This window comes from Aphelocoma coerulescens, chromosome 5, assembly GCF_041296385.1.
Source record: "Aphelocoma coerulescens isolate FSJ_1873_10779 chromosome 5, UR_Acoe_1.0, whole genome shotgun sequence".
In the NCBI taxonomy this organism is placed as follows: domain Eukaryota; kingdom Metazoa; phylum Chordata; class Aves; order Passeriformes; family Corvidae; genus Aphelocoma; species Aphelocoma coerulescens.
Genome location: NC_091019.1, coordinates 35,647,144 through 35,668,722, shown reverse-complemented (window position 1 = coordinate 35,668,722; position 21,579 = coordinate 35,647,144). Strand labels below are relative to the sequence as shown.

The 21,579-nt window shown below is 36.1% G+C and overlaps 1 protein-coding gene across 1 annotated transcript in view; it reads left to right on the top strand.

The window, feature by feature from the left end:
* The window catches only part of RYR3 (ryanodine receptor 3), a 161,691-nt gene that overhangs the window by 90,023 nt on the left and 50,089 nt on the right, over positions 1-21,579 (top strand). Inside the window, exons 56-68 of the mRNA XM_069018746.1 lie at positions 343-492; positions 2,082-2,144; positions 2,575-2,650; positions 2,820-2,943; positions 7,205-7,320; positions 7,626-7,693; positions 8,275-8,396; positions 10,654-10,703; positions 11,401-11,461; positions 12,485-12,723; positions 13,651-13,732; positions 17,239-17,369; positions 19,949-20,269. Of these exons, the coding sequence (XP_068874847.1) occupies positions 343-492; positions 2,082-2,144; positions 2,575-2,650; positions 2,820-2,943; positions 7,205-7,320; positions 7,626-7,693; positions 8,275-8,396; positions 10,654-10,703; positions 11,401-11,461; positions 12,485-12,723; positions 13,651-13,732; positions 17,239-17,369; positions 19,949-20,269 (1,603 nt within the window). The remainder of the gene's footprint in view (positions 1-342; positions 493-2,081; positions 2,145-2,574; positions 2,651-2,819; positions 2,944-7,204; positions 7,321-7,625; positions 7,694-8,274; positions 8,397-10,653; positions 10,704-11,400; positions 11,462-12,484; positions 12,724-13,650; positions 13,733-17,238; positions 17,370-19,948; positions 20,270-21,579) is intronic.

Sequence of the window (21,579 nt, the reverse complement as noted above, 5' to 3'; positions counted from 1 at the left end):
GCACTCATAGTACTGTAATTTTTAGATTATTTTATGCTGGTGGAATTAATGAGTAAGTTTCCACATCCAATTACATTATTGCTCCAGAGTTCATTGCAGTGCCATTCATTTCTAGCATGTATCCTAGCAATAAATGCCACTAAGAATAAAATTTTTAAAAAACTTTAAGTATTTCAAAGCTTTTCTCTTGTGTAAAAAGAACTTTATTTCGTCTTCTCATATAATATACAAATATTCTGTAGTTTTGTGGTATGTGGGACTTAACAGAGAAGGACAGAATATTTCTATTGTACTTTTGCTACTTAATAAATACAGACAAATTTTGCATTCTTTTCTTCAAAGGAAAAGGAAATTTATCGTTGGCCTGCCAGAGAATCATTGAAAACCATGTTGGCCTTGGGATGGAGCCTAGAAAGGACCAAGGAGGGAGGAGAAGCAATAATACATCAGCGTGAAAATGAAAAGCTCCGTAGCATATCTCAGTCAAGTCAGGTAAGGTATAATGCCTTAAGCTTAGAAAACAAAATGCCTGTTCATCAATTTATTAATAAATTAGAAACAATTATGTCAATTTTATGTTCTTTTAGTGAACAGAAACTTTTTATGGTAGAGTTCTGAGACTGGAAGTCATGTCACTATAATAAACACTAAGCAACACTAAAGAGGGGATTCCAAAAGGCTTTTAAGACCTTGAGGCTATAAGAGACCATAGATATTAATTTCTTTAGAAGAACTAAAGAGCTTTTTAATATAGTCATTCAAAGAAAACAGACAAAGAATTTAAAGTCTTTTATTTTATAATAAATAAAACTAGCAATCCTCTTTTTTTTTGGTCAAACAGAAGAGCCTAACATTGGCTTTTGTTAAGATTATAATTATGATTGACAAATGAGATTGCACATTTGATACATTTTTTTTTTTAAATCTATAGGCAAAATTTTCCATAATTATATATTACCTAGCATTTTGATGTGAGGATAGATTTTTCTCCATTTGTAGATTTCTATAATCCCACGTTGAGATTGGTGGTCAATTTGTCTTGGAGGAGGAAAGCTGTTTAAAATTATAACAGTTGTTGAAGAATTGTTATTGTACCCCTTGAGGTGAATTACACACATTTGTACATAAATATAGTGAGAGTTAATAAGCAGTGCACTGGGCACAAGTCCTGGAAGGAGTGTGCAAAGGTGTGTCACAAACTAGCTCCTTATGTACACTTGCACCAGCACTGGTCCTGCGAGCATCAGTACCTGGCACCATAATTCTGTGTTGGGTTCCTTCCCCAGGACCAGTTTTTGCTTAGGAAAAGCAGCCCCTGAGCACTCCATTACAAGACAGTACTTCACCATTTCTTATCTCTTCAGCAGTCCTCACTCCCTTACAGGAAATTCTTCTGTCTCTGGACTCTCTGCTTCCAGCCAGTTGAATTGCAGTTGTTCTGCAGTTGGGCCTTCTTTCCCAAGAACATACATGATAAAGACATGATTGAGTAGAAGTCTTCAGCACATACCTAACTTGAGTACAAGTTTGAAATCACTGATTTACATGTAACCATTCATATTTAACATGCACCTCTTACAGGTTTTTTGAACTGGAGCTTTCTAACTTAAACCAGTTGAAGACTGTGTTAGTATATTATACTCCTGCTTTTTCTTAGTCTGTAAATTCCCCAAGAAAATAATTTATCTTTTTGTTGAATTGTCTCATCTTTAGCACAGGGTTCCTTCAGGCTGTTCCCACATGGTTCTGTCATGTTTTGAAGGCACATCTTGTATGTTTCATGACTGGTCTCCTCTCTTAGGCTAAAAGCTTAGTTCTTAGCAGCCTGCCACTTGTTGTGAATAGAGAGATCTAAGTAACTGCAACGACCTGCATGCTTCCACACCAGCAAACATACTCTCTCAATCATCCTGTGCCTTCAGTACGTTGCCAAAACAGTAGGTGAACACAGTTTATACAAGAAAGTATTAAATTGGGAGCGGTGTTACTCTAACCAGATCAATGACAGAGATGTTGTAGTTGAATATTTGGTTCTTTTATCTGAAATTATTTTATCTGAAAATATTTCTTTCCTGTTGCAGGGAAATGGGTATAGCCCAACACCACTTGATCTCTCAAATGTGGCACTTTCTAGGGAGCTTCAGGTTCGTATTTTGCATATATTATGCTGAAATGAATGAATGAATGTATTTGGTTTTATTATTATTAACAAGTTGAATTTTGTTAGGTTTTATGAGTGTATTTGTGACTGTAGTTATGATATGCTGTTAAAGAAAGGTGCATGCTATTTACATACTGAAAGACAAAATTTCTACTGTTCATGCCATTGGTGCTTCCTGAGTTCCCAGAAAAAATTAAACACGAATCTAGGGAAGGGGCAGCAGCATGTTAATATGTGTTATAATATGTGCTTGTGCTGACTTCAAAGAACAGCCGAATACAGAAATCCCACTTAACTATGATGTTTCTTTATCACAAGAGAGTAGACTTCACTCAAGACTGTAAATGATGCAGAATTACAGAATTTTAGTTGTCCCCTAATCTCGCATCTTGTTTTTTCTGATGGTAATGTAGGGAATGGTTGAAGTAATGGCAGAAAACTACCATAATATATGGGCCAAAAAGAAGAAAATGGAGTTGGAAAGCAAAGGTAAGCCACAATCCTGTAAACTACACAAAAAAAAGTCAAGGTGAATGAGGGAGAAGAAGCAATCTGAAAGATGACAGTGTAGACAATCAAAAATTAATAGTTTCTTTTGCACGTGAAGCAGAATAAATCTTACAGTAGAAAAACTTACAGTTCTTTCAACTTACTAAAGGTGGAGGTAGTCATCCTTTATTGGTGCCTTATGACACATTGACAGCCAAGGAGAAATCACGGGACCGTGAAAAGGCTCAAGAGCTGTTTAAGTTCCTTCAAGTCAATGGTATAATCATATCTCGGTAAGTTGCACATTTTTTCAGATGCTTGCTTGCATTCAGTGCACAAACCAGCATGTTAATCTTATCTCACTGCAGACTGGCAGTTATTAACATAATTAACATTTGGCATATCTTCTATGAATCAGAGTTATTTTTATGTTCAAAAAGACTCTTCTAAAACAGCATATTCAGGGAACATTTTTAATAAGTGTGTGAACATAGTAAATACAAAATGCAACAGTAGTGTAATTAAAAAAGAAAATAATTTAAAATGTCTAAATTAGCAGCCAGCAGTGTCAGTAAGGATCATGGAAAAATTAATCTGAGGCTGATACTGAAACATATCTATGTAAAACTGCTTTTTAATCCAGTTTTAGAAAAAATATTGCCTTGAGTTATGTAAAGTAATAAGACAAAGTGGCTATTTTCTATTTTGTGGGCATTAACTTCTACTCAAGCAAAAGCATAGACTTCCTTAGTTTTACTGTAACTTGAATGCTGTGTCTCAAAGTGAGGACTTCTTACTGTAGTATGTGGATTTATATGATAGAACTGTGAATTACTATACTATAACTCTCCTGTTTTCCTGTATGTGAAACACCTGAGAACATAGGAAACCTCAATTTTCTGGCATTAAGCATTTTTGTAAACTACATTTTATTAATGAACAAATTTTTCTGTACATGCATAGAATCAGATCTTACCTGTTTTCATTTATTTCTACTTTTCAAGTCTGTGTCCCTACTGAAAGCATACTCAGAAATTTATAAAAATCAATTTTTAGGATCTGCAAAAGGTGACTTTGTTGGCTTCAACAATTAATAACATTTCTAAGAGATGAGAAAACAGTTCTAAGTATACATTTCTGTATTACTACAGAGTAAAATTCTCTCCTGTCATATATGTAGGCTCTCAGCCTGAATCCAAAATGTAGGTATGCCACCAAATATATTTATAATCTCCATAGTTGCTTTAGAGCCATTGAATAAGAAAACCTGGTTTACTTAGTGCAAATGAATGATCTGAAACACCAATAGAATTTCTCAAATTTTGAAGCTGTGTGTGTTTGGGTTAGGAAATCAGTATTTCAGTGTTTACACACGGGACAAGTCAACTTGAAAAAGCATGTTCAAACTCTTTGTTGATATGGACAGAGAGTCAGCAGTGATTGTCTGTATAAGGATGAATCAAGATTATCCTCTTTTCAGTGTTTTCTTCAGATGAATATATGCATATATATATATATATATATAAACCTTTTGAAGTACTCATTGCAATTATCACATTTCAAGATGTCATTCTTGAAAATACTGGACAATTTGTTAAAACATAGGAATTGTTTATAATTGGAAACATATAGGCGGAACAGCATGTGTACATTACATATACCATCTGCCTCTGTTTTTGAGGTTTTTGCTCTTTGTTGAGAACATTTTTGAAACACTTCGTGTGTTTATGACATACAGATGATCTCAGACCTTACTTAACTACATATTAGAAACAATATGGTATTTCGTTAAGCACCTTTAAATCTCTGCAAGATCTTTGGATATTGTCTTTTTAACTTCACAGACCCACCAACATCTTTCAATATTTAGGAAAGTGCGTGTAATCTCTTAGGAACCATGACTTCTTATAAACTCAAGAAGAAAATATTTAGTGACCTCACTGAGTACGCAGATAAATTCTTAGTCTCCTTTGTGAGAGTGGGGCAGCAGAAGATGCCTCTCAAGCATACATAGCTGTTAATTCATACTAAATATTTTGATTGTACAGGTGATAAATTAATAGGGGGTCATCAAAGTATATAAACTAGAACCCTCGAAATAGAATTTTTTTTTTTCCCAAATTAAACTGTAAGATGGGAGGTTAGAGTCCTACTAAGTTTGTGTTTAAAATGGAATTAGAACATCTTCCTCAGATCTCTGATGGTGTTCCCCCAGACTATAACGGTTCCTTTCCTCTTAACTGTGTCCTGACATGGTCAAGAACATATATTTTATTATTAGATTTCTTTGTTGTTAAAATTTCTGCTGCATCAACTTTCTCCCAGAATTACTTTTTTTTTGCTTGGATTTCTCTCATAGCTGTTTTTAAACTGTTAGTCTAATCTTCCATTTTTTCTCCCTGATTTACTCCCACACTGGTGGTAAGGGCTCTCAGTACAAATGATCATTTTCTTATACCACAGCAGTGAGTTCAACAACTTCCCCTTTTTCTTGTTCCTTTCTTGCTTTTGCCTCAGTGCCACAAACTACCACTTCCTTCCTTCTTCCCTACTTCTGACACACTGTTCAGCTCCTCTGTAGTCTCTGCATGTCCTTTGGCCAGGTTATTTTCTCTAACTTAAGGGCTACTATTTGAAGAGTCTGTATAGAAGCAGATGAAGTAGCCATTATGGTTATGCAGAGGTTTTCCTTAATGTCACTCAGTTACTTCCTCACTTGATAAAGCAGTTAGATGTCCCGGGTGTAACTGACCATATAGCCATGGAAAATCTCAAGCAGAGTGTAGTCTTTTTAATATTGTAATAAAGAGACTATAAAGAAGTTGCAAACTAAACAAATGTATAAGAGAATTTCAAGGAAATGAAGATGAAAGAATTAATGACTTGTGAAAGCAAGTATGTTTGAAAACAAAATAAATTTAAAAACACATAAAATTAAGTGACTTCAAAAGGATAATTTTAAAAAAATCCCTGTTCTTGTCCTGGATGCCAAGACAGAAAGCATCATTTGCAGTTTTGTGGAATGAACCCTTCCTTAGCAATGAATTGGAGAGTTTGGCTACCCTTCAGAGAAGCTTTGATGGTCTGGAGAAATGGGCTGACAGAAGTCTTATAAGGTTGAGCAAAGGTAAATGTGAAGTCCTATACCTGGGATGGAATAATCCCAGGAACAGGGCAGCTGAGCTTGAGAGCACATGTGCAGAAAAGCTCTTTGAATTGTGCAAGCTGAACACAAATCAGGAATGCATCCTTGTGATGGTAAGAGCTGTGTACTAGGCTTTATCAGCAAGTGTGTTCTGCAGGTTGATGGATCAAGAGATTCTATCAGGAGTATGTTGTCCCATTTTTGGTTCTGCAGTGCTAAGGAAGACATTGAGAACAAAGTTGGTCAGGTGGGAAGCCACTGAGGTGCTCTGCGGATGGATGCCAATGTCATGCCAGGAGAGGCTCTGAGGCGTGCTTTTTTTTTTCAGTTTTTTAAAAACAGAAGGCTACAATAGAACTTGTGACTGTCTTCAACTACTTCCTGCTAGGTTATAGAGAAAATGAGGTCAAACACTAACCCCTCAAAAGAAATAAGTTATAAAAGGAAGTTCCAGTTAGATATATGAAAATATTTCACTGTTACTTTTTCATGGTAAGGGTGGTAAAAATATTGTAGGGTCACCAGAGTAATTTTGAAATTTCGATCTTTGAACCTACTCAATACATTATCATACAAGGTTCTGAGTGACCTGATCTTTTGGCTTTGCTTTGAGATGGGACTTGGATCAGATGACTTTCAGAGGTTCCTTCCAATCTTAATTTTTGTGTGATCCTAAAGAATTTTAAAATTTCAGACAGGTAGGTTTCATTCATACTTAAATCCAATATTTTAAATCTAAGCCCAGGCAACCACATGTATTTTTATTCCTCTTTAATATCTTGTTTGTACTAGCCATGATTTAGGTCATGAATTTATCTTAAAGAATAAATAATACATGCCTCCTTAGAAATTACTGTATACTCTTGAAATCTTTCAGATACTTCAGCAATATAATAGTTTGTAACTTAACGTTTAAATTTTCATTTAGTAGTGGAAGTCATTTTGGCTTCTTTTCTTCATAAAATTAAAGGATAAATGAAGTTTAACAGTGATTAATAAAATGAAGGGTAGTACTTGGGGTGATTTTATAAAGATGCAACTGCTGACTTCCCAAACACTTGGCTCTTAAATGTGCCAGCAGCAGAAATTGAGTGCTCAGTGCATTACTTTGTTAGATTCAGATGCACCCTGGCTTTTTTGTGCGATAAGATAGCACTCCAAAGTTCTTATCCTCAAATACATATATTTTGGATCCTTTAATCATAAGCTATTATACCTCTTATTAAAGTCAGTTGTGTTTCTCTATTTCTTCTTAGGTAGTTGATAACTAAGAGTTACAATGGTAATTTTCTCCTTCTTATGAAAACTTACCATAATAAAAAGATAAGGCATGAAATGCTTCGTAGTACTGTCATCATTTGTACTGCTGCCATCATCAGTGCTACTTCTCTTAATCCTTTCTAAAACAGGGGCATGAATGACACAGAGTTGGATGCTTCATCCATGGAAAAGAGGTTCGCCTTTAAGTTTCTGAAGAAAATTTTAAAATATGTTGATTCTGCTCAAGAGTTTATTGCACATTTGGGTAGGTTGCAGATTTTATTTTAAAAATATAATTATTGATATTTGGATTAATAGGTTTACATTTGTAGTGGTCACTGTTTTTATTGCATTTAAGAAACTTAAATCATATCCTTTAATTTGCAGATTAAATTATTGTTTGTAACTAGCTAAACTAGTTTGTAGCTACTATTATTTGTAACTAGCTAAACAGCTTCTGCTCTTTTTATTTGAGTAAAACAAATTTTTCAAGTCTATCTGAAAGATCTATTGTGTTATTTATTATTAGACAGATTCTTATTTGTGTCTGCCTTTATTGTATCCTTGCAGAAGCCATTGTAACCAGTGGAAAAACTGAAAAATCTCCACATGACCAAGAAATAAAATTCTTTGCTAAAGTGAGTGATTATTTCAAGTAATGTTCATATACATTCCACTACACAGAATATATAAATTTGTAATGTTAGACTTCTTTTCATAGAATAGAAATAGATATTTTCTGTTTTGTCATGATAACTAATCGAACTGTTACCAAATATTTTGAAATATCTTCAAAAATATGTCAGTATATTTGTTGGATTCAGATATTTTAAAACACTTCAATGTATCTGTTTCTGTATGAGAAGGAACATAAAAATTAAAAGGCACCTTATTCATTACATGATATTAAATACTCTCACTGAATATATAAATTTTATCTGATTTTTTTTTACTACAAGATATCACTGAAGTGCATAGCATCTAATTAGCAGAAAGAAATATTCCTATGCAGTATTAGATCCAAAACAGATATCTGTGTAACTCTGTTTATTATTTATGCAATTTTGAATAAAATTGTAAGAATTTAGGTTTTAATTTGCATGAGTTACAATTGTTACAGAACTAAAATTCTTTTAATGAGTGTTGAGCAATCAGAGCATTACTGCTACATTTACCATTGTTCTTTGTAAAAAATACATTCTGTATCTGTATTTCTTAGGTTCTTTTACCATTAGTTGATCAGTACTTTACAAATCACTGCCTCTACTTCCTGTCTTCTCCATCAAAAACCCTCAGTAGCAGTGGATATGCATCAAATAAGGAAAAGGAAATGGTGGCAAGGTAAGTAAAAAATTAAGATGTCCACAGTAGGGTTTTATACAGATAACTAAAGGTCTCTTCTTAGGTTAAAGAGAAAGAGATAGTTCAAAAGCACACTTTCCTCAGCTGGAAAATGAATATTCTATTCTGTATGAAAATGGTAGTGAGTGAATAAAATTCCTCATTTTATTATTTCTTATTACATATATATATATATATATATATATATATATACACACATACACATAATTAAAGAGTTAAGTATATATCATAACTATTTATTTTAAAATATATAATTATAGATGATAACATTGAAATATCAATCAACTATTCTGTGAGCAATGGAATTACTTAGTGTCTGATGGGGTTCTGTTTCATTGTTGGTGACAGTTACTGGTAGAAGCTTTTTTCACAGTCGGTTCATTTAAATGGTCTCACATTTATTTAAATTTTCAGCTATAAAAAAAAAGTTAAAAATACCACGAGGCAGCTTTTTAGGTGGAATTGTGGATTCTATGCAGAATTACTTCTGCCCCTGCACAAGTATTACTGGAATTTAATAATTTTTGCATATCTGTTCTGTTTGGATGGAATCAGCCATTTGACACAAAGTTATTTCAGAAAATTCTGTTAAAAATAATTGCCTTTTAAGTTATAATGTGCTACCTATATGAAAATATGAATTTCTCTTTTCTGCAATTAAGATGTAAAAATAATATTAAATTATATTTAATTGTGTTTTAACTATGACTGTAATTTATTAATTTGCCAGTTTTTTTCGTGCCCTTGAGGTGTGCTGGTGGTTATTTTCTTTTGGAAATTTTGTACTGTAGTATTTCAAACTGGTTTACTCTTCTGCTTTCATAGTTTAGCTGTCAGTTTCTCAGATTTCTTTTACTTTCCTTCACTGCATTGACCAGTTAACTGCTTTTTCAAGTGGAAAGTAGATATAAAATTTGAAAATAAAGGTTACTTACGTGTTATTACATAAGATCAGGCCTAGGACTCAACTTCCTAGATTCCATTCTTCAGTTTATCTCTCAACACATTTTTGCATTTCTCTAAATTATTATCACCCTTTGCTTCCGTCTTTGTGGGTGGTAGTCCTTGTGTAGCAGTTGTGTGTAAGAGTGGTAAGTCCCCAAGATTCTGCTTTACTCAGCTCTCAGATATAGACAAATGGGCAAGATAGTCCTCCAGGAGCTGGGAAAGTCAGCTCAGCTTCAGGAGGATGGAAGTGTCACTTCATTTCATTTCAGTTTCATGCTTCCTCTCTGAATACTCCTGTTACTTCCCTAAAGTCAGTCACGTTAGCTTAATGAAGGTATAAGGATGCGTTCTAGGGCTGTACAAAGTGGCTTTACAAAGGCACAGGAAGAAGTTAGATGTCTAGCACACATATCTGCTCATATAACTGCAGAAATATCTTATAATTCTTTGTGCATCCTTCACTGAGAGAAGTGACGATCTGCCATTTTCATCTTATAGGAAGTATAGTATCTCCTTACCATTGTGAATGTAACAATAAAAATCTGTAGTTAGTATGAGACCATACCAAGTTGTAAGGTATATGCTTCATTTTCTTAAGTCCTAATTCCATTTGCAAAGTATGGCCCAAATTATATGCAAGCCTGTCTAGCTGTCTTTGTTAAAATAGCCCCTTTAATCTTTAGGGAGTTGGTGCTATAGTCTCTTAATGATCCTACTATTTAGACAGTAAGTTAGATATGCAAGTTTCTGAAATACTTGCCAGAAGCTCTTCTAATCTATATTATATTTAGGATTCATATTATCATCATCACAGGGTAAACACAGATTTATTTATTTACAAAGGATATCCTTGAACATTATTTTAAATAGTATAAAGATTTTTTAACATTCATTTCCTGCAGAATGCCAAGTAAAAGACTAAAATATTTCTCATTTTTTCTTGTTTTTACCAAAAAATTTTCTTATTCAGAAATAATAGCCATAAAGAATGACTCAGCTGTATAGTATGCAATTGTTGAAAACCACTGTCAAAAGAAAGTTTTATATTTCAAGACACCTCTGAAGTGGTGAAGTATAGAAAATGAGAGATCTCAGCACCTTCAAAATGTCACTCTGCTTAATGCAGTTGACTGTTATCATCATGTATCACTCAAAGTATGCTTTCCAGGAACTTTGTTGTGTTTTCTTTTCATATTCCTACTATTCTTTACCTCACATTCCAAATAAATCTTTCATCTTTGTCTTATGTCTTATCTTGTTTTGCTCTCTCTGTTCTTCTCTACTTTAGCCTGTTCTGCAAACTAGCTGCTCTTGTTAGACATAGGATCTCACTTTTTGGTAAGTTGTTAAGAAAGAGCTTGGTAAAAAATTAAAGAATGCATAACCATTGTTTCTATCTTACCTAAAGATTTTCACAAGTATAGACAGAATTCTATTAAATGCTCCATAACCTCCTAGTGAAATTAGTGAGGGCACTGAACATGGATGGCTCTGAAGCCAACACCTAATAGAATGTGTAAAGTTTTGAAGCAGGAAGAAATAGCACATTCTAGTATCTCCAGACGCTTTGAAAAAAATCAATGCTCTGCAGTTACTTTTAGTTTTTCAAAGGTAATCTTATGGTAATTATTTTGATTTCTGTCATCCAACTGTTCAATCCAATAGACTAATTTCTCAATAGATAAAGGGGATGTAGGGAAAAATAATACACCTCCTACAAAGGTATTGGTAAAAAAAATTGTAAAAGAAGTATAAGTACTGCAAGACACAGAGCTCAGAATGTTGCAAGATTAGGTGGTGAAAATGTGCCCTAAGTAGACATCAGTTATTCTGTTTAGTTCTTATACGGAAATTGACTTAAGAAATTGCAAGTTAGTCCCAGAAGCAGACTTAACTCCCTCTCCAGTGACCCAAGGTGGGAGACTTTTGTACCGTCTTGTTTAAACGGTGCCTCTCCAGTAATGACATTTTGGATCATTAGATGATGCTATGTTTTCTGTGGTATTGTGCTCTCATAGTATATCTTTCTAACCAGGCAGTGATTCTGCTACAATGGTGAACTGCCTGCACATCTTAGCTCAGTCTCTTGACACACGGTAAGTTTGCAACTTTTGTACTAACTGCAAACTACAAATGTTTCACAGAGCTTTTCAGAAGCAATTAGATTGTTTCTGTATTTTTTTATTCTTTATTTGTAATCAATGATCTTAACAGCATCAACAATTCTGATATTGCCTTCCATATTAGCAAATTTTGTCTAAAGTTTTTCATCTACATTTGTCTGCTCCATGTCTGTCATTCAAACACTGAAAACACTTGTCATCCTTTCAAAGCATATTTGAAGACTTTATGGGGAGATGTAAATGACACAATCATGGGAACTGAAAGTAATGATACCTGCAGATATTAAGAAATTTAAGAGCATAGTGGAAAAATTGTAATTAGAATTATGCAGAGTATATTAATATATGGGCATAGTTATATTTGCTAACTTTTACAGCTTATCATTGAAGTTATTATGTAGATTAAAACAGAGGCCAGAATTTTTTTCTAATTTGAGCTGTTTTCTGGCCTGGCTAAGTTACACAGCAGCCTGACAATGAACTTACTGTGAACTGGTGAACAACACTGGAACCTTCATTAAGGTGTTGGAGAAATGTGCAAAAAAATCTGTGATTCCAGTATTGCAGTTGCATTTTCTAGATTTAGGGTGCTCTGAAGTATCCTGACTTACACACTTAGTAACTGTGGCTCCTGTAAGACTACAGGGATTACGAGTTGGGGGTTTTTGAGCATATTTTATGGAGGAGCCTTCTCACGACTTACGACATTTACTGAGAAGGTGTTATCTTATTTGAAAGCAGATCACAAAAACGTGGAAAGGCAAGACTATGGATCAAGATCTTTATTTTTGTTATTTTGTATTAAATGCTCAAAGATAATTGTTGCTTATACTGCTAGGCAGATGTAAGTGGCCTTTTCTCTTCTTAATGTGATGTTCCCTGATAGGTGTGGGTATCTTCAAAGACTGACAGAATGTAACTAACATGTACATGTATCTCTATACAACTATTAAATATCAATACAAAGTTGATATATTTTACCTTATTCTTTTTCAGAACTGTTATGAAATCAGGATCTGAGCTTGTTAAAGCGGGATTGCGTGCCTTTTTTGAAAATGCAGCTGAAGACTTGGAAAAAACTTCAGAAAATCTTAAACTGGGAAAATTTACTCATTCACGAACACAAATCAAGGGTGTTTCACAGAATATCAATTATACTACAGTAGCATTGTTACCAATCTTAACATCAATTTTTGAACATATTTCACAATATCACTTTGGAATAGATTTACTTTGTAAGTATTTTATTTTATTTTTAAATTTTATTGTGTTATACTGCTGCAAGTGCTTTTTAGTAATGACTGCATGGATTCAAAGGATGAAATTCTGTTTTCAGTAACATTCACATTTCCAGCATTAGTTCTGAAATTAGCAGCATAGTACCTTTTTCTAGTACATGTTTAAAAATAATATTCAATAAGCTTGAAGTTAATTCTATACAATATTTCTCCAAACATTGAGAGAGAAATTAAAATATCCCTTTAAGTGGTCTCTTAACAAATGTGTGGATGAGACTAGTTTTCTGTGCAAAATTTGTATTCCATTATATTAACAGAGGCAACTTGCTATAAGTTCGCTGTGGATATTCCCTAACATGGGAAAACTACTGTAGGTCTCTAAATTTAAACTTTCCCTATTTTTAGCATCAGTTAGCTTAAAAATACTGAAATGACTCCTTGAGATTCAGCAATATGCTGAATGGTCTTATTATGTTCTAATGTTTCTAATGGGTGTAATTATGTTCCAAATTTTTGTATATATTTGGGTCATAATTAAAAAATGGATAACCATGAAAATACTTTCTTTAAAAATACTTTCTTTAAAAAGATCATGTACCTAAAGGTTAGACACACAGAGTGATGTCATTTAGCTTAAAATTGTACTCTGTGAGTGTGATAACCTGGAATATCTTATTAGCAAGTATCTGCTGTCCTCTTGGAATGTCTAATGATTTGGTAGGCTTTGGAATGAATGTAGATGATAGACCAGGTATTAGAGACACTGAAGGTAAACACCATGTGGAGTACAGTCAGAATGTTCAGTGATACACGTGCCAAAAGTTTTAGACACCATTTAACAGAGTGCGTAAAAAAGATGTTTGATATTTGAAAAGTAATCCTTAGCTGAATAAATACTGATAATGTATTTTTATTTTCCTCTAGTGGGTGATGTACAAGTTTCATGTTACAGAATTCTTTGTAGCCTCTATTCTCTTGGGACTGGAAAGAACATCTATGTTGAAAGGTATTAAGTGTAAAACTCAGCATGCAAAATTTTCTCTTCTTTAGGAGTCTGTTGCTTAGGTAATAAAGCAGTTTGGATGAAAAGTGAATTTGAAAGAGTGAGAGATGTTTAAAATACATGTTCCCTTAAAAGTAGTTGCCTATACTTTAGCATTCAATTCCACAGGGAAAAAAGCCCTCAATAAAAGTAAATAACTCATCCTGCATATGGCAGTGTATCTGCAGGGAGTTTATTTTTCCCATAGAAAAAGCTAAATTTTTCTTTGGGTTGCTATTAGGTTTTCAAAGCTTTTTTACCACATATTGCTGTGGTAAGTAGACTAAGTAGGAAGCATGTGTTTCACACCTAAGTCTGCACAGAGTTCTCAAAGGAGTTACCCTGAGCACAAAATCCTGAGGATATGTAGAGTATTCTGACAACCCTTAACTCTACTAGGAAACCACTAGTTAATTTTATTTTAGAAAGGTTAAGGTCTGTAATTCCTTTAAGCATCTAGTTGCTATGCTATGTTTCAAGCCCTTTCTTCCAATAAAAGGGGATCAAATTGGTATCTGTTAGCTAAGAAAAGAGAATACTAATTGCTGGTCTGTCACAAGACAGGAAACAAGATAAGGATAACCCATCCTTACACTTCTGAAAGTTTTAGGTTAGGCAATTTTCCTTGCCTTTCTTATGATAAAAAGTTTAAGATCCATAGGGAGAGAGACTAAACTGGAGGAAATGCAAGTCTTAGTAGATGCTTTGCCTAGTGTGAGGAATGCTGGTCTCCAATTTCTTCCTTCCTTCCAGAGTTTATTCAGAACTCTTTCATACAAAAAGCAGGAGCTGTCTGGTGGACAGATCTTTCCTCCCACTCTGCATGCATGCACGTGTGTGCACAAGTTGTATGCTCTCATTCAGGCATTTATGCATCCATCCTTAATCACAAAGCTATACTCTCTTTCTTCTCTTTCTGGGCTTCAAAATCTTAAATACTACCTTACATAGATATGATAGGCAAAATAGAAAGTGCCTTAACCCTTATCTAACTAGCAGTCAGGTCTCCTCACAGGAAATGAAACATGATTGTGTTTGAGCTGCCTTTTAATAAGAAGAGCTCACAGCACAGGCCTCCACTTGATTGGCAAAGCATGTAAGCGCTGGACAACGTCCTTAAACATTGATGCTAGCAGCATCACCTTTGCCTACTGCAATTGTCTCCTTAGAATGAAGGAAGAGGGATCAGATTAGATATATCCAAGGAAACTAATTAGTCTCCTGAGGCTGTGTGAGAGGTTCTCAACTGTGGATTTCATTTTGTTTGTTTTTAACTGGGCTCAGACTCCTAAATTACAGTTGTAGGCAGATGACAGTGTCTAGCTGGGAAGTAGGATTTCAAACACAGTGCTCAATGTTTCAGCAAAACTTAGAAGTGAGTGATTGAGCTGACTTGAACAGTTATTCAAGTTAAGCAATGTTCAGTTTCAGGATCAAATTGCAGGTTTTTCTCCTGGTGAATTTTGGCAGGGACATTGAGAAAATTTAACTTTCATTGCAGAATGAGTCATAGTTCGCTTTTCATAGATAAATACCTCTTTTTGTGGCTAAAATAGCTCTGCTGATTCTACAACACTGCTGGCTGCAGGGGCTCAGGATTACTTAGTTGGATTGCTGCTGCTGCCCTTTACAGACAAACTTCCATTGTCAAGTGTTTTATCCTTTTCCCAATCCCTTTTGCAATGCCCACATCCCAGGACAGGGATCCCAGTTGCTTGGCTTCACTACCATCTAATTTCATATCATGGGACATGGTATCCCAGCACTGGAGCAGTCAGGTCACGAGGAGCTCACCTGCCTGGTGGATGAAATCTATTCATGCATCTCACAGCTCACCCAGGGATAGGGATCAGGTGATTATCTCTCACCCTGAGTGTTCCTCCTGTTGTGAGGGCCCTACTTCCTCTTCATCCCTCACTAAGCAAACTGATTTTATCTGGGACTTTTTCTTCTGTATAGGGGTTACTGCTACTGGCACAGATTGTTCCTCTGATTCAACTACAGTTTGAGTGGCCAAAATATGTTGACCTGCTTTCCTTCTCCTCCCCCCAAGGGTGCTGTCTAGTATCAACCAGTGCCCAAAAATAGTAGCCAGAGCCCAGCACGTTGCATAACTTTGCCCCTCCCTGAAACTGCCACAGCAGTTTTCTTTCAAATATTCTGCCACTTTATCAAACAATGTAGTTGCTTGGGGGTGAATTTAAAAACCATTGGAGCAGAATCATCCTCCAAAAGCTGGCCTATTTTCTTCCACCTTCCATGCCTATCCACCCTTGGGGCAGATCTCTGAAATACTCTCCTAAAAATCTCTTTTGTAACTCCATGGTGCAGACCGAAGTGCGGGGACCCAGCAGACCAAGCAACAAGAGCATGCTTTCCTTAATGTCCAAGGGAAGTTCAAAATCCTCAAAAGCTGTTGTAACAGGCCTGAAGGAGGAAAAGGGGGTGAAAAGCTTAGGAAAATTATCCACCGTCTTCTTCCCACAGACTGGTAGAATTAATAATGGGCTCCCTGAGGTAGTCCCCAAGGTGAGGGCAGGAGAGCAGCACTGAATACACATCCCAAATGATCCTCATTGTCCTTGTTGTTGTCATGTCATAGGCTGATAGGACACAGTGCAGCAACAAAGCAATCCTGATCCCTTTCCCTGCTCTGAAATATATCATCATGAGGAGCACATATTGCATTATACGGGAATATATACAGGGTTAGGTACCACGACCATGTGAACAGACCGAGCAACATTGGGACCAGTAGCTCTCGACCTAATACAACAAATGCTTAGATCACATTTGTTTCCTACCCACTTTGGTCAGATCTGTTGTTATCTCAACCCTTCCTGCCCTATGCTGGGTGCCAAAGAAGGGTGTTGCTTTTAAAATGGTATTCCCTCAGTGCTCCCACTGAAACACTCCAAACCTTGTGCTGCTTGCTCAGTCCCTCCTCCCCCGTCCCTTTGGTGGATGGAGAGAAGAATTGGAGGCAGTAAAGGTAAATATCACGGGTTGAGACAAGAGCAATTTACTGGAAACAGCAACAAAATAAGGCAATCAACAGTAAGAGCGACAGTACTAATGACAGTGTACAAGAAAGAGGCAAACAATTCACATGTGTTTGCTCACCATCACACAGGACCTCAGACATTGTTCCTGGCAATGACAAGAGGTGGTGTAGAATAACCTTTGGGTCCTGGCCATGCCAAAAATTAACCCTGTCCTGATCAGAACCAGAACATTGATGGAGGTGGGGTTTTTTTAACTGTTTTTCTTGCACCACTGTGATCTCCAGTAGTTCTTTTCATGTGAGAAATTAATTTTTTTCTAAGTTGTCAGATAGTTCCTAATGTTTAAAAAAAATAAAATAAATCAGCAATAAATGCTAATACTTCTTTTTATTGTGTATGCTAGAGACTGAAATCTTGGTGAAACGCTTTTCCTCTCAGATGACTTTTAGTGTCTCTCATATACAGGCAGCGTCCTGCGCTCGGTGAGTGTTTAGCATCTCTTGCGGCAGCCATTCCAGTGGCATTCCTTGAACCTTCTCTCAACCATTACAATCCGCTGTCTGTTTTCAACACAAAAAGTGCAAGAGAAAGAGCAAGTAAGTACTGTTCCTCAAAAAAAAAAAAAAAAAAAGCTGTTTATTCCACTCCAACTAAGTAATAGAAGTTGTATCATGAAATATATGCATAGCTCAGCAGAGAGCTTCTCTCATTACTTGCCATTTTAGCCTTGCTCTACTTCATTGAGACTGTGGCAACCCTGTTCTCTTTCTCCTGATATTTTTGGGTTTTTTTCTGAACATGATGTTTGAATATTTTTCTAAAGCTTCATAATGTAATACTTAAAGTTTAGTTGAAGATCATATCTACATTACAAAAATTTATGGGAAAATACAGTTGTTTACATGTAGCAAAATGCAAGAGGTATAATATCTGATTTAAGTGAACAGGAAAGTAATTTCTATGTTTTTGTTGTCCAACCAGTGATCCAAAGCAGTTTGGTATAGGGAACTCCTGGCAGAATATGATTAATTCCATGAAACCTTGATCAAACAGAGGGTTGGAGAGATAGGCAGAGAAGAGCTGCCTGAAATTCAATAAAGGCAAATACAGGGTCCTGCATCTGGGGAAGAATAACCCCATGGATCAGTCCAGGCTGGGAGCTGACCTGCTGGGAAGCAGCCCTGTAGAGAAGGACCTGGGGGTGCTGGTGGACAACAAACTGTCCATGAGCCAGCAGTGCCCTTGTGGCCAAGAAGGGCAATGGGATCCTGAGCTGCATTAGGAAGGGCATGGCCAGCAGGTTAAGGGAGGTGATCCTGTCCCTCTGCTCAGCCCTGGTGAGGCCTGACCTGGAGTGCTGTGTCCAGTTCTGGACTCCTCAGGACAAGAGAGACAGGGAGCTCCTGGAGCAGGTCCAGTGAAGGGCAACAAAGCGGACTGGAGCTTCTCTCTTACAAGGAAAGGCTGAGGGAGCTGGGCCTGTTCAGTCTCAAGAAGAGACGTCTGAGATGGGACCTCATCAATGTATACAAAATATCTAAAGGGAGGGCGTCAAGAGGATGGAGCCAGGTTCTCCTTAGTGGTGCCTAGCAATAAGAAAACAGGCAACAAGGAATTGATGCACAGGAAGTTTCACCTAAAATGAGGAAGAGCTTCTTTCCTATGTGGGTGACTGTGCATTGGACCAGATTGTCCAAAGAGGTTGTAGAGTCTCCCTCACAGGAGACATTCAAGAACCATCTGGACACAAACCTGTGCAAAGTGCTCTAGGATGACCCTGCTTGAGCAGGGAGGTTGGACCAGGTCATAGAATCACAGAATAACCTGAGCTGGAAGGGACTCACAAGGATCACTTAGGCAAACTCCTGCCCCTGCACAGGACACCCCAAGAGTCACACCATGTGCCTGAGAGCATTGTCCAAATGCTTCTTGAACTCTGTCAGGCTCAGTGCTGTGACCACTTCCCAAGTGACTAGACCAAGCTCCTCATAAATCTTTCCCTTCAGAGCCTTTCCTATCCTTGTGGCTCTCCTTTGGATGCTCTCTAAAAGCTTAATGTCTTTTTTATATTCCATGCCCAAAACTGCACACAGGAGGTAAGGCCTCACCTCAAGGTGAGGCTGCCCCAGTGCAGAGCAGGACAATACCCTCCCTTGCCTGGCTGGCGATGCTGTGCCTCATGCCCGCCAGGACACGATTGGCCCTCCTGCCAGGGCACTGCTGGCTCACAATAAACTTTCTGCCAGCCAGGGTCCTCAGGTTCCTTTCCACAACACTGCTTTCCAGCAGCTCATTCCCTAGACTCTACACACAACCCCAAAATGTGCCTTACCCACTCTGTGATTCTGTTGAAAGGAACATGAGTCCTTCTACTTTGAATTTCTTTGCTTGCTTCTCTCCCAACTTAATTTGATGGACTCATATCTTAAAGTATGTCAGTATTTTCCTCACTGATCCATGCAAGAGTCATGCCAAAATCATTGTACCTTTAAACGAACAAGGAAAACAAAATGCAGGTTAATGCAGATGGATTACACATGCTCCATATAAAAGCAGTTATGGAAAAACTTCTTCTAGCCCTTCCCCCTGTCAACTCTGCTTTATAAAAACAACACTAGTGGAAGAATTTTACTTGAGTGACTGGCATTAGATTGCAATGGGTTGTTAATTGCCAAATAAGCATCCTTCAGTATCTGATACAAGCATATGATAACTGGCATTTTTGTTGGGGAATAGATGTGCAGGATTCACGAATTAAGTACAGTTTTTTAAGCTGTTTGGTTCCTTTTCCCCAAGGTAGATTTAATCTTTGGCAAATCAGTGTAAAAATTGTGAATGGTTATGGATACAATGTCCAGAGTATATCCAATTTTAATATAAGCTTTGTGTTCTGCACTTTCACATAGCTGCACTGCTCACCAGACAATTGCAGGACACTTTATGATAAAGCCATAGCTTTATGGCAGCTATTGTTTACATCATTGCTATATGCACATCATCTGAAAGACATAACTTATGAAAGGAGATACCCATGCATACCCCAAAGTGTGACTATAGTTCTGTCTGTCCAAGATGGTGAAGGAAAAAATTGGAGTCATTTGTATTTAAGGTTGAAACATAGATGTTCTCTTTCATTTTGCTAATTAATCTTTTGGTTTTCTACCATTACTTGCAGTTTTAGGCATGCCTGATACAGTAGAAGAAATGTGTCCAGAGATCCCTCAGCTGGATAGACTGATAAAGGAAATAAATGATTTAGCAGAGTCTGGAGCAAGGTATACTGAAATGCCTCATGTAATTGAGGTGATCTTACCCATGCTATGCAACTATTTATCCTACTGGTGGGAAAAAGGGTCTGAGAGTGTTCCTCAAAGTGCTGGGCCTTGCTGTACAATGATAACATCTGAGCATCTGAGCCTCGTTCTTGGAAACATTCTGAAAATCATTAACAACAATTTGGGAATAGATGAAGCATCTTGGATGAAAAGAATCGCAGGTACTGTAAATGTTTTTGAACACTAATTGTACTAATAATATTTAATTGCTTTGCTATATTTTACCTTATTGCCCAGTGATATAATAGCAAAATATTATAACTAGAACCATCATGAAAGAACGATAAATAATAGATAAGTAACAATAAGAGAAATATGGGATTTTTTATTATTAGTTCTATGCATGCATTGTAGCATCACTGTAAGTAGAGAACTTTCTATTCAACATAAGGGATTTTGAAAATCACCTTCTCTATGCACTGCATAAGAGCCTTAGCACTTAATTTGGAGTTGTGAATTCCATTGATTTTTCAAGACACGTGAGTTTTACAGTAGAGGGTATAATTGCTGTGAACTCTGTTTATGCAATATTGGGACAAAACAGAAAGAAAATGTAAATGGTGAAATAATCTCAGGAGTAACCCAAATTCAAAATGAGTTGGTTTGTCTGAGTAAATGTGTGAGCTATTAAATAAGCTGAAAGGGTTTTTTTAAATGTCCCATAAGATATAGTACCTATTCTGCTAAAGAAGTTTGCCATATCCAAATTTTATCATTCTTGTTATACAGTGTATGAATGTAATGTGCATAACATGGTTCAAGAAAATCTCTGTAAAGGTAATAATTTCCTGCTAAATTTGAATAATCAGTACCCATTAGTGCTGTGGTTTTGTTATTATTTTAAATGCTGGAAATTCTTTAATAATAACAAGGGTTCCATTAAAATTTAGTAAGAAATTTGCTGCTTAATTGTAGACAGAATTCTTGCAGTTTTGTAGTGATTGTTCATCTACATAAGGTGCTAATATACTCATGTTGTTCTTGCAAGGATTTTTGACTCAGGTAGTTTACATTTCATTGCTAGTACTTGTACAAAATTGATCTATGACCTTTAATTACTCATTCATTCCATGCATTTTAACTTGCCTGAGGCAAAATAGGTAAAGGAATTCTTCCATAACACTATCTTCTGGAGGGTTTCTGACATTGGATACCAAAAAACCCATCCCAGGCACAAAAAAACCCAAACAAAACAAAAAGTAATTTTGTGAGAACTTTGTGTCTCAGTCCTTGCTTTGCTTAGGTTCTTAGACACATGGGACTTGCCAAAACCATGATAGTTTAATTTACATAAGACTGAAATACTTATAATCCAAATCCATAGTCTTTTAATCTCTCAATATGCAGTTTTTATAAAGCTACATTCAGAGTTTTATTAATAATTTTATGATGCAGAAATATATGAAACCCAATAACCTTTACTGTTTCTAGAATATCAGCATTCATATTAATTCACCAGTTATGCATTAAT